The 14487-nt window shown below is 38.9% G+C and overlaps 1 protein-coding gene across 1 annotated transcript in view; it reads right to left on the minus strand.

Moving 5' to 3' along the window:
- LOC139715071 (uncharacterized) overlaps nt 1-14285 on the minus strand; it is a gene marked incomplete at both ends in the record, with an annotated part of 50628 nt that extends 36343 nt beyond the window's left edge. Inside the window, 4 exons of the mRNA XM_071626694.1 lie at nt 10229-10410; nt 11521-11686; nt 13036-13216; nt 13963-14285. Coding sequence (XP_071482795.1) covers nt 10229-10410; nt 11521-11686; nt 13036-13216; nt 13963-14285 — 852 coding nt within the window. The remainder of the gene's footprint in view (nt 1-10228; nt 10411-11520; nt 11687-13035; nt 13217-13962) is intronic.
- Nucleotides 14286-14487: the final 202 nt, after the last annotated feature.

Below are 14487 nucleotides of genomic sequence, written 5' to 3' on the forward strand. Positions count from 1 at the left end.
AAAATGAACTACTCGTGCTCCTTTTCATCCTAAGCTTGCACGGAGACGGCATTCCTGAAGACTAACCATCTATGTACTGATTCACTGTAATTTCTGCCATATAATACAGTTTACATGATTTCTTCTTGTTTGTTTGTTTGTTCTTTTTCTAATATTTTGTAAAATGATTTTGGAGTAGGGGCTCAAGGGCTTAGCATCATTTTGTTCACGTTTCTGTAATTTACCTTCATTTTTTTTTAGGGGGGAGTGGGGTACGATAGAATGGATCAACTTGTGTATTAGGCTGCTTGCTATTTTCAGTTTTATGATGTTTCTTATAAAATGCTCTCTGTATTGTGTTCCAAGTAGTTGATTATCTAAACTCTGTTATCTATCATGTATTGTTTTGCTGAAACATAAGGAAAGAAAATCAAACACAAGCTTTGACTGGATGTTTTGTACATTGAAAGCCTACCATCATCAATACAGATTTGTGGGACTACTGGTAGCAAATTCAACTCATCCTCTCCCCCCCCCCCCCCCCCCCCCTCAAAAAAAAAAAGAAAAAGAAAAAGAAAGAATATGAAGCATTTTTGTGTGGGTATAATATTGCTTGTCTGGCATTCTTTGAAGTTTCATGCATCAACTTTCCTTGCATGCTTGTTATATGATGTTATAGGATGTGCAATCTATAGCCTACAATCTTTTAAATTTTGAGTTCATTCCATGTGCTACCTTCTCTAAACTGAAGTTTGTTGTGATTTCAGAGTAGTAAATAACAATATCAAAAGAAAATGTAGGTGGAAATTCCATATCTTATTTATCTTTATCATAAACAGTACACATTCTCTTAACCTATCACAGATATTTGTGGTCCAGCAAATATATTACTCTGTCTTTTGAAGTTCTAAGCAAGTTCAAGTACTCTTTTCAATGTCCTGAAGGAAATGAATTTTTGCGCACTGTACTCGATGCTCACTTTATTCCCGCCCTCCCCCCCCCCCCCCCCTCGTGACTGTGTGTTTGTAGGTTATTACTTGTTACATGGAGAGAGAATGTGGGCGGAGCTTTCACAATTGCACAACTTGCCTCTGTGGTGAACTCACCATTATCAACGCTCTTGTGGTTTTCAAGGTCCTAAATCAGAACAATAGTCGTGAAATGCATACACTGCACAACCATGTGGTGCCATCAATCTTAGATAGCCAGGATGGGCGAAATCATAAATACTGAATGAAGCGGGGGGTAAAGAAATTTGTTGTGTACTTGTTGTTCCTGGTTCACCGTGGCGTGTCTAATATTCGGTTTAGCCTAGCGTGTGCTCATCTTGCCTCCGTGCAAGCGCGGGGTAGGTTATTAACTTCTCCGCTCGTGAGAGATGACGAGATCCAATGTGCCATCTCTATTACACGGAGAGCATGCCCCAACCATGTTTGACATGAATGTGGCTGTAATCAAATTTTGCTGTGAAGGCGTGCAATATTCGAAATTTTCCTCGCTCCCTCCACTCTCCCTCCCTTTTTCCTCGGTGGTCTTCTTTCTCATAACGCATCCCCATGTAGCTTCTTACAAGGAGGAACAGAAATGTGAATCTAATGAGGGATACTACTATCAAACTATTACTTGTAGGGTAATTTACTGCACATGCCAAATTTGATAGGCTCATATATGAGCAGCCAACTATCTGGGGTCAACTGAGGCTAGATTATTAAAGATATTGCAATGAACAAGCATCAAGGTAAAAAAAAAAAGAAAGAAGATAAAATGTAGGTTCATTTTGGTGATGAAATCTCAAAGCATGACAAACTTGTTTGCTAAGAATTGCTATGCTTTGGTCAAGCAGTGTGTGAGGGCATAACCCCATATTTTTTTTTGTTGAAGGGCAAGAGATAACAAAAATAACATGTTTTTGTTCACGTGGACAACTTTAATGAGAGGAGTAGCTCTTTTGTTTCGAGGGCATACAGGAGTCAGCAGGAAGTTATGGTTCACTCATTGATAGGCGTCTGAAATGACACCCTTGGAGTCATGTCGGCCGCTTCCTTGCTACGAAAATACAAATCTTAGCCGCAAAAACAAAACAAGACACATTAGACACGCTTGCCTGCTCCTAAAGCTGTGTATCTATTGGGATATTGCAAATAAATGAGAGCCAAATATGATATAGAGCAACAACCAAAAAGAAGAAAAAGAAAAAGGGAATGCAATTCCTGGGTCTAGTACAGTAGCAATGCACTCAGACACACAGAAATGTAAGCCATTCGATAAGGGATGTGATGGTTTGGGGGGGGGGAGGGAGTTGGGGAGGAAGAGGAGGAGGAGGAGGAGCGCACTAGCTTACGTTCATCAGTCAACTTCAACCCCCATTGTAAGGATGAGTTCCCAGTTGATGGAATGTCAACATACCGTGACTCACTGGAGCTGAGGTTGCACCCTGGTGATCTGGAGCTCACAGGGAGAAGTGATGATGCTAGGAAAGAGGTTATGGGGAGGGGGGGGGGGCAAGGGAAGAAGGAGATGGAGGGGGGAGGTAAGGGAAGAAGATAAAGCAAGGGGAAGCGATGGGTTTTCTTGGGTCACGCAGACTGCGAATCAGGAGGGGATTGGCCTGATGGCATTGACACCATTACTCCCATTCAGGTAGGGGCACAAACCAAGTGATCCCAGTCTTCTCGTACAATGGAGGCGGGCGGGGAGACAGCTGCTGTGATGGCAGAGTGATACAAACCCAGTCTCCAATTTGGATAAAATATACTACAAACGATTCGCTCTCCTGCTGGTAAATGTAGGGAAGCTGTCTGCATGGACGCTGAGATATTCGGTCGTATTGCATCGTAGATGGTTTCACCATTTGGTGCGGTGAAGATTCATCGGATCATATCAGCTACCAAGTGCAAATTTTGATATCTCTTTTCATGTCAACTTTCCACACTTTAAAAAAAAAAGGAGAGAAGTAAGAGTGTTTTCTCTACAAGACCGTGACAGAGATTAATAAACGATGCACTTCTGTGTGTTGATTGACTGTAGCAGAGAAAAATGATAGCATGATCCTTGTATTGAGGCTAGGTAGCCATATAGCAGTGAACTGCATCTGATGTACATGTAGCTGTGAATGACATATTACATCTAGCACGGTTATTGGGCTCATTAACATGTTCATCTATCATGTAGAGAACTCAAACATCTGAAGTAACCGCTGTCCTACTAAATCATATTTGCATTACGTGCAATGGAATTTTGATTATGAGTAGTCTCCTTCCATACATTGCACATAATACATAGGAATGGAAAGTCACATACATTGAAAAGCTATGTTTCATGCTGCCCTCAGAACTGACTGATATTAATATATTGTAAGGATTTGGGACTTTCATTTGTGTTATGTGATGCAGCTCTGTAGGATTAGTTTAAAAATGAATTAAGCCTTTAAACTATACAGGGACCCCATCTGTATCTCGATGGCAAGCTTCAAGTCGCACTGGATAGATTCATCCATGATGCATTCAGTGGATAAGGATTTTCTAGAATCAGAGGATAATTATGAGTTTTTATTCCTTTCCCATCCTCCCATGTGGTTTAACTTTATGCCAACAGCCCAAACTGTCTAGTTTCACTCCCTTTCCCCCAAGTCCCAAGTTGTGGTATTTATCAGTCAAGTTTAGAGCAACGTTTCAGATGCAGACATTTGATGCTATTTTTTTTTCTGCCCACTCCTAGCCATTTACTTCATCTCAATCAGAAACCTGTGACCCTTGACCCCCAGACTAGGAGCGCTGCTGTCACTGCCATTGATTTGTTTTATTTGCATTTCCTAGGAGGACACTACAGCCCTGCATGGTTTTTGTCCATTGCAACCAAAAGGGCTTCTGCATTTTCCGAGTGACCTCAGCCATTAAGAATTTGTTTTGTTTTGTTTGCGTGGGCTACTGATTTGTTGGAAGAGAAAAGAAAGAGAGAACAAACACAAATATGTAGCTGTATGTTCTGATTGTAGGTCTGCCATGCTTCATTTGTTTCCGCATAGATTTCATATTAATAAAGTTTTGATGACAACACTGTGCATTTAGAGATGCATTTGAGCAAAGAAAAGTGTTAGAATATACATTGTACTTTGTCATGGAAGTTTATTTATTTTTACTGAGGAATATACTTTGTGGTGAATGCAACTCAAAAAGTTTATAAAAGGCACATCCACACATATAGGCTAATCGTGTACTTGAAAATGAAGAAAATTAGTAAAGGCACTTGTATGCAATGGGTTAAACAGTGTTTCTGTTACCACTCCATTCGTTCATATATGCATTGTATTAAAAAAAAAAGTATGATCTACATTGCTTACAGATTGTTAAAAGTATATATGATTTATTAATGTTTAGGCCTACTTTGTATTTGTATTACTCTTCTGTTGGATGGAAATAAATCTCAACTGAATCAAACTGAATTGAAACAGCATCCATACCACGGCCCATTTGCAATGGCTGAATTTACTGCGTGTTTCTTTGTGAAAGGAATTTTCATCAGGAATTTTCATCAAAGAAATGGATTAGCTGTTTTTCTTCCCTTGATCCTAACAGGTCTGTCATGCTGTGTGTACATAGTTTACTCACATGGGGGCCATATACATGTATAGTGGAGAAAGTGCTAATGTATGTGAGTTTCTTTTACTGGCTCCCCCCCCCTTTTTTTTTCTTTAAAGTCGCTGGAAACGAACGCCATGGGATGCCAGGCTGTTCATTTCATACCACACTTAACCTTTGGTTCTGTTTTTCTGTCTCTTTTTTACTGTGCAATTTCAATGAAATGAGTGTGCAAATATTTTGGAGATACACAGCACACGGGGCAGGAGCTTCCCCAACTGCATGCCCCATTTAGAATTTCATCAAAGGAATGCCAGGTTGTTCAAAAAAAAAAGGAAGAAAAAATGTTCAAGAAAAGAGAAAGCAATCATCCATAATTCAAAAATGTAAGGAAAGAAGAACAGGAAGTGGTTCTGCTTTCTGCCCCCCTTTTTTTTTTTTTCGTTCTCTTTTTGGAAGTCTCTTGCGGCAGGCATATTTTGTACCATCCTTTGGAGATTCAGGCAAATTATTCAGGACTGCTTCCCCGTCTGGAAGGTCAAGTGGCCTTGGAAGTAGGTCTGAAAGTGGCTGGGGAAAGTGCATGAGACGTGATGAGCCAAGTATGGCTCCATTCACACCAAAAATAAAAAGTACAATAAAGTTATTTTTTTTAAAACTGTATCAGTTTTAGATTCAGAAAGAGCCATCTATCTGACATACATGTATATTGTAGTCCTCGTGAGACCTGTGGAATCGGCGCGAGTCGGATACGTTTTTGTCTGACATGAATAGATGATAGATTTCGCCCTCGGAACTATTCTTGTCATGTTCGCATTGCGTTTGTTCGTACACTGTTCTTGTGGGAAGTATTTTTGAAAGTGTTCCACGAGTTCTTGAAATAAACAAATTGAAAAACAGCCTAGCATAGAAATGTTTGACAGACTTGTAGATCCCCCCTCCTAAACAGAACGACATACAGAAACCAAACAAGCTATTTTTGGTATGTCACTCCCTACTACCGAACTGCTTTTATCAGTGACTGTCTTCTTGACGCTTAGTTTTCTTTATTTTTTGCTTTGTTTTGAATGAGCATTAATGTTCTATTTCTGTGCACATGGACCATTTAGCAAACTGGAGCAATCAATTTTTCCTCCTCTCTTCCCAATTTGTTGGACGAGATCGGAATTACATGTTTACATCAAGTTACAGAGGAGGTGCCTTTTTGATTCATCGTATCTAAAATTTTGTATCCATATATGTTCCTTTTTTGTCTATATTTGCCCCTTTTTCATCTCTCTATCTTTTTTTTTCTGTCTCTCTTTGTGGTCCTTAGAGGTCCCGACATCAGAAAGCCAGTCACGTAGAAAACTGGGTGTGCTCATATTTTCCAAAACAACCCCAGTAACTCAGGTGACCCACATAGAGATGTTGTCACATCATCTTGCCGCGCAAACCTTAAAATTGTATTTTTTCAAAATATCAAATAAAAGGGGAGGAGTAGGGAAAGTAAAACGCCTGGCTAGAAAATCAACCGCGATGTGTGCTATGTGTTTTCATCATTATTATTATCATTATTATTTGTTTGCTAGTGTGGTTTTAAAGTTTGACCGTGTTCTGTTTGTTGTGGGTTTTTGCAATTTTCTTAGGGCATATTTGTTTGTTTTCATTGTGTGTGTCTTGTGCTTCTTTATCATAATTTCTTCAGATGTGTACACCCCGGCCTACTTCCAAGTCTGCAGGCCGTGAGAATGGTGGCTTTCTCGCGCAAAATTTGGAACAAAAATATCTTATTAGGGGTTTGATGGATGATTCTTATGTGAGCAAGCATGTAAAAGGCAATTAGAGGCATTAGACCTCCCCCGATCTTTCTACTCCTCTTGATCCATCTCCCTCTTTCCTGATCTCGCCAGAACTCATCGATTCTCTCCGCAAATCACAGTCGATTTCAAGCTCGAATGAGTGACTCGCTTCCATCGAGGCAAACCGCACAAAAGACAGACACACTTTTTTGAAATCCTAATTAAACCTCACAAAAGGAAGGCCTACAGCTAACTTTTTCCTTTTTTTGATTAGCGGGGAGCCTCGGATGCTGGCAAATTCTCGACTCTCTCGGAAGAAGAAAAGGGGCGAAGAAAAAGACACAAAGTAAAAGAAATTTATTGTAGTCTTGAAAGAAGAATCACAATTGAACCCTGGCTTTTTGGTTGGAAAGACAAAACGAGCAAGACTCCTTTGTTTCCACTTAGTGCTAATTCTACCGCAATTTACGAACGAAAAAAAGAAAAGAAAAAAGGGAAGAGAAGGAGGGAAGGGAGCCCTCGTGACAATTCCCTGCATGCCCGCCCGATATTGGCAGCCGCGCTGACGTTATTGAGCGCAAGATTCGACGTGGCTCTCATTAGAGCAGCTGACGGGATTGGAGACAAAGAGACCTCGCTCTCAAGGATGCGCTCGCTGACCTTGCAAACCCGAAACATTCGAATGCAGATAGAGGTCTAATCTTGTCCCAGTGTACTTTCACTTCATACATAACGTTTTTGAGATGGTGGTGGGGGGCATATGCTTCACTAGCTGAGTGGATGTGCCCATATATTGAGGAGGTCAAAACTTACGTTTGAAATGAGAAAATGGGCCCGCATTTGCTGACATTTGTTAGCATCCGACATTTGTTTCAGCATTGTAAAAAGCCGAAAGTTACCGTTATTCATTTTTAAATGTAAAAGCAAACAACCGACATTCATTTTAGAATCTTACGGAGCTGAATACTATCCTAATCCATTTCCAAACGTGAAAGCAAACATCCGCTATTTGTTTTAGCATCTAACTGAGCGGATTAATACCATTAATCATTTCCAAATGTTAAAGCAACAATCTGTTATTTATTTTTGCATCGTACGGAGCAGAATATTACCGTTATTCATTTCAAACATCCGACATTTATTTCATTATCGAACGGAGCCGAATGTTACTGGGACGGTCCACTTCCGAAAGTGAAATGAATCATCTGACAATTATTTTATCATCGCACGGAGCCGAATGTTACTGTTTTTCATTTTTGTACGTCAAGGCAGACATCAGACATTTTGGACCATGAAACGTATAGCTGAATGTTACTTATATTTATTTCGAAATGTACCGTAGCAAATATCCAATTTTTATTTCTTTATCATCGTATGGGGCAGAATGTTACTGCTGTTCACTTCCAAACATGCCAAACGTAAAAGCAATCATTCGACATGTATTTTAGCATCTTCCGGAGCTGAATGCTATTGACATTTACTTTCGAACGTAAAAGCACACATCCGGCATTTATTTTATCAGCGTACGGAGTTGAATAAATTGTTATTCACTTCAGAACATCAAAGCAAACATTCGACATTTATTTTAGCATCTTCCGCAGCTAAATGTTATTGCAATTTACTTTCGAACATAAAAGCAAACATCCAGCATTTATTTCATCATTGTCAGGAGTTGAATATTATTGTTACTCTTTTCCGAACGTCAAAGCAAACAAAACATTGATTTTACCATTAAACGCAGCTGAATGTTACTGTTATTCATTTCGAAATTTAAAAGCAAACATCAGACAGTTATTTTAGCATCATATGGACATGATGGAGCAGAATATTACTGCTATTTTCTTCCGAACATAAAAACGATCATCTGACATCTATTTTAGCATCTTCCGGAGCCAAATGCTATTGCTATTTACTTTCGAAAGTATAAGGAAACATCCGATATTTATTTAACCATCGTACGGAGTTGAATGTTATTGTTTTTCATTTCCGAACGTCATAGCAAAAATTCGACATTTATTTCAGCGTCTTCCGGAGCCGAATGTTATCCTTATTCATTTCCGAACGCAAAATCAAATATCTAACATTAGTTTTAGCATCATACGGAGCTGAGTCTTATCGTTATTCATTTCCAAAAGTATGAGCAAACATCCGAAATTTATTTTAGTATCTTACCGAGTCGAATATTACCGTCATTCATTTCCACAATTAAACGCAAAACTCTGACACTTATTTTAGCATCTTACGTAGCCGATTGTTACCGCTGTTCATTTTCAAAAGTAAAGGCAAACATCCGACTTTTTTTTTTTTTTTTTTGGTGGCGCGATCGGGCCACCAAAATCTTTATTTCTGAAATTTTGATTTCATTTCCGATTTTCACTCAATTCATTCATATAAAAGTTGATTCAATTCAAATTGACAAGCATGCAAACAATCAGTAGGCACTATAACAGACACCATGTTGAACATCGATAAACGTCGAACATCGATAAACATCGGATAAGTCGAAGAAAATTCGACGTACGCGTACCTCGAAATTCGCGTACGTCGAACTATTTTCTTCAGTCCCGACGAATTCGAGGTATCCGAGTTTGACTGTATATAAAATAGATTTAACACAGTCTTTTGACTAGCATAAACAATGTTATGAAGGAGATTTAATATACAGTATGCATGTCTATGCAGCAGTGATAAGAATAACATTTATAGTTAAGAAACGATTATGCAGAGGGCCGCCATTATAAGCATTGCTTGAAAAGATGGCCGGCCCGAGGATATTCTTACAGTCATACCTTGGCTGTGATAGCTTACAGATTTCAACATACATGTTTCCATTACATTTGCTCCTGCGACAATTGCTGCATGCTAACATGAAATATGTGCATGCTACGCCAAACATACATTCTACCCACAAAAATTACCCTAACCCTAGTCTTAACCATGCACTAAACCTAAAACCCCATCGATCACAACCCTAAGTCCTTTGAGAGAATAAGACTGCAGTTGTCCCAGGAACAAATGTTGTGTCACCACAAACATACAACAGGTTAATTAGTGTCAAACAAAATAGCTACAAGTGTAAAAGTCATTACATGTAAACCCTGCTCAACTACTAAAGTACACTGCATGTTTGCTAGAAATTTCCAGACCATTCCATTTCCTGGAAACTGGAAAGTCTCGATCATTACAGTGCACTCCCATTACAACGAACAAGGCTATCACGAAATTTCTTTATAACGAAGTAAAACCTCTGGTCCCAAAATTATCGCCATTATAGTCTATTGTACAAAACTTGCTTATAAACGAACGCGGTTATAGCGAAATTTTTGTTATAATGAAGTCTTTTCGAGCGCCACTAACAAAGAAAAACAAAAGAAATGAGCTCTGTTACAGCAAACTTAGGATCGCTTTCGTAAATGTACGTAGCGGAACAAGCATTTATAGCGTCTCTGCATGGCCGAACATGTCACACCACAGTGTGTTCGCTTGGTGTGTCACGCACAGTTTCCGAGGGAAACTTGCATTATTGTAATACAATAATCTGAAATTAAATAACTATTTGTTGTATTGTTCACATATCTTTCCAGTGTATGACGAGTATTCAGCGTGGCTTCCTCGTTTTCGTTATATATTATATTTGTTCGGTTATAACGAAAGAAAACAGCATTTCGTTATAACGGGAGTGCACTGTACAAGCAAATACTCGCAGAAAAACTTGACTCACTGATCTCACTCCACATTCAAATTCTTGAATATTGCAAGGCCATTTACAAAAGTCACATTGTTTACCCAAGTTGCTTCAATTGCTTTTGAAACATTCTTTCAAAACATTGCTTCATTATTGCTGCAAATTGCTAAGACAAGAAAAAAAGTGAAAACATGTAAATATCTCACCATCAAGTCTGGCATGAACACATGCCAGCTCTTCCAGCGTCTGCGCCTTCACTCTGAGCAGCTTTTTCTTCTGGGCATCCACATCGGGCAGCACCCCGTTGCCATGGTCACCAGATGCATTCATCCCAGATGGCATGCTTTTCTCCAGTCTCTGGATCATTGCCAAACTCTCTAGCTGGTAACTTGAGAGAAAAAGAGAGATAGATAGAGATTGTGAGAGCCAGAGATACATCAGATGGCCGGCACCGCACTTTTAGAAGCAGGGGGCCAGTTTATATTTCTGGTGAAATTTCTGGGTTTCATCAGTTAACAAGCAAAAGAAAAAGGCCTTACTTGCTCTGGCACAACTTTCAAAAGGCTAGATAATGTTGAAAAATGTAAATATTCATATGCACAAAATACATCTGTGTCTTTGGTTACCAACATTATCAACATTTTCAACAACATTATCATCATTAACATCATTAGAATCATCATTGTTATCATTATTATTAGATCACACAATGCAAGTTGTTTTTAGAGAAACTACTATCATGACTGCAATGAATTGCAAGTAGGACATTTGATTGAAAACGTATTTGCAAATCAGAAGCAATGTCACTTGTTAATTTTAGATAGCTGAACATGACCTTTGGTATTTCTGTTGCAGTGAGATGAATGACTGTGTGTGTGTAATGGCAGTCGGCCTTGACTGCACTCTCCTAGTTTTGTTTGATGGATTCTGCTCCATAATATACTTACAAATACACTCACGGAACAAGCTGATAATAGCTATTATACAACACCTAGAAAGAATGTGGCTATCCAATCGGTCGATTGCCCATCACGTAACATTAATTTTAGTTAAAAGTTTCATCGCACACTGGGCTGTCAGCCATGCAATTTTATTTGAGCAAAAATGGATAGCACACAGGTGACGTCACCCATTTCCATTGACTTCCGTGTTTAACTCCCAATTGACTTCAGTTTTTGTTCCATCGCACGGTTCTGATGTCACAATATACAAACATTTGCATACTTTCGTCATTGATGCACTTATTTTTGCAAAACAAATTCAACCGATCAGCTTTGCATATGTACGTACACGGTGACTGTGACTGTGCGGGTACTCACTCGTGTTTCATAGAAAATGGTTACCATTTCTGTGCATAATTCAAGAATCTGTGTGGACCATATTTGTTGACGTTCGAGGTGTTGTATCAAACAAATAGTGTATGGTCTTTACTCGTGCAATGGAACAAGATTTTGCACTCATGACCGTTCACTTTTTGTATACCATTTAACACGTTTACCTTATGGCAAGTTTGGGTTTGGCACTGTCAAAGAAGTGGAATCCAAGGACAGAGAGAGTGGCGGCATGGTCCAAGCTGTCTCCAGAGGGCGCTAGCAGGCCGAGGGCCTCACGGTACACATTTTCTGCATACTGCATGTCGCCATCGACATAGCGCACCAAGCGACCTGCACAGATATTTAGACAACACATTTCAGCTGGGTTGACACAAGTCTGAATGTACTCACATACATTTGTATATTCTACATGAGAGCTCCCAGCTGTCTATAAACTTTTGCACACCGCACATAATGCAACATTTCTGATACTGTACAAGTGGAAATTTTCGCGGTGTTGAAATTTTCGCGCATTTCGTGCAACCAGAAACTACCGCGAAAATAAAAGCACGCAAATATTTTTGCCAGCCATATGTTGCTGTGCGTCATGTCTTGATTCCGCGGAACTAAAAACACGCGAAACTCTTCTTACCCGGCCAAGCGCGAAAAATTAGTCACGCGAAAATATCCACTTTTACAGTACAAGAAGTAGGTTGTCAGATGCTTTGAGCATGATCAAGACATGATGACATAGGCATTGCTTTTATAAGTAGACATGATAGAAATAGTAATCATATTACTATATTGATATGATACATGACAATAACTATCACAATATCATCATCATTATGCTTTCCTGTTATTATTGTCATTTCTATTACTAAAACTTATCATTTTCAAAATCAAGAATGACACCTCAAAGATATGTACATTGTAACTATTCACACGCCAACTGAGAGCACATATTATCATGGTAAGGTAAGGAAGTCATGTCTGGGTGCAATTCCTGAGCACTGGGAAAATTTAACCCATTAAGTGATTGGGGAGGATTTTGTGGCAGAATTTACACCCTTATCAACATTAAATTTGCAACTCTCAATTTTCTTGCATATCTTATGATGTGAAAGTTTAGCTTGAATTAGTTAAATTCATTTATATCACTCAACTTGCAATAAGGTAAATATTAGGGGTATTATCTTAAAGGCAAAATTTACCATTTCCAGAAGAAACAAAAAAAAAAACAGCATTATAGTGCTTTAAAATAGTTCTAAAATGTGTGTTAGGGATAGAAACAACCATTTAAAAATTTGAATCCGTATAATCAATGTTAAGTACCTGGTACTGTTAAATACACAAAATGTGAACAATAGTTATAATAAAAATGTTTCCAGACCAAACCGTCTACAGTTACGGTTTAATGAGAAAGATACTGATAATATATATCTCCTTATATTTTAGGCTTTTAGTGCAAAAATTTTGTATGGTAGGATGTTTTGTGACACAAGAGACCTACACACACACATATGCATCAAATGTGATATCTTGAAAATTTTTAAATCACTGCTAGCTCCCAAAGGTAAACAGGACCTTTAAAACAACTGGAAAAAAAATGGGCAAGTTCCCAGGCACATATAGAGTTAGAAAGTCAACACAACCACAGGATGGAGTTTCACATCACCCTGGGATACCGGCTCCCTTACCCAACGAAATGAGGATTCTCGCTTGACGGAGTTTGTCCTTCCTCAGCTTGGCTGCCTCAAGGCAGACCTCATAGAATTTGATGGCATCATGGTTGGGGATGAACTGGAGGATGAGTTGACGAGCCTGGTAGGCAACCTCGATGAAGAGGGTGTAGCTCTCCTCAGGGCAGTGTAAGGCCTCCTGGAGACAGTGAATGCCCATTTGTGGGAAACAAATCCAGACTTACGAAACATATATCGTCATTCCACTGACATTATTTCTACAATAAGCAGGCACATACGTACTGATTAAACCCAGCATGAATCAATACATATGGGAAATGGAGAAAGTGCATCAACTCGTGCAAATGTTGACTTATGCACAGGCCAAAAAAAAAAGATGACTAACTTAGCAATTTGAATAATGGTAACAGTTTATTAAGTAAGTTTTGATTGTTGATTTCTAAGTTCTCAGTATGTACGATGATTTGAAATTGACCGCATATGCCATGAACTTTTGGGAGGTTTTGATCTCTTCACTATTTACTCTATGATGTAAATCTCTACTTATTAAATCGCAACAATATAATATAGTGTAATAGTTACTAAGTTAATAACAATGATGATGATGATGATGATGATGATGATGATGATGATGATAATAATAATAATAATAATATTACTAATAATAATAATAATAATAATGATAACAATAATAATAATAATAATAATAATAATAATAATAATAATAATAATAATAATAATAATAATGAATATTATTGTGATGATAGTAATACAAGAAAAAAACATAAAAAGCAGGCCCTGGTGTTGATTATTCCTCAGAAATCATGTATTTGATAATTATTTTACCATTAATTAGTCAGTCTGAGCAAGGGGCACTAGCAGATTAGTGTAGGGCCTAAAGGTTGCCACTGGTGAAAAGCAAACCTGCAAAAGCTTCTGCATGTTCTGAAGCTCAGTGATGAAGATAGGGATTGACTTGCAGGCTCCTTCCTGCTCCAAGAGTTCCGCCGTGCGCTGCAGGAGGCGGGCGTAGAACCCACAATAGCGCCCTCGCACCAGTCGCGCGTCCTGCGGGGTGAGGAGCAGGCTGTAGCGCTCCTCGATGAAGCACCGGAGGAAGGAGTTCAGGCTGAAGCGGTTGGTGAGCGTCTCCACGGCGACGAGGGAGCGGGAGTGCAGCGGGAGGAGGAGATCCCTCTTGGTGAATGATGTTGGGTGGATGTTGGTGATGTAAGCTGCAGCATCATCTGGTAATCAGGTAAGAACAATTCGAGGCAGTTAAAACAGATGGAAAACACAATGCCACAGAGCTGTAGGTGCTAATACAAAATTATCACAAGTTGATTTTGTTAGAGAACTGATTCCTTTGTTATGCAACAATGACCACCTTGATCCTGATTAAAATATATCTACTATAAAATGGAAATTTTCCCAGTGATGAAAGTTTTT

This window comes from Diadema antillarum, unplaced genomic scaffold (assembly GCF_040938485.1).
Source record: "Diadema antillarum isolate AM-2024a unplaced genomic scaffold, OU_Dant_1.0 seq00002718_RagTag, whole genome shotgun sequence".
Lineage (NCBI taxonomy): Eukaryota > Metazoa > Echinodermata > Echinoidea > Diadematoida > Diadematidae > Diadema > Diadema antillarum.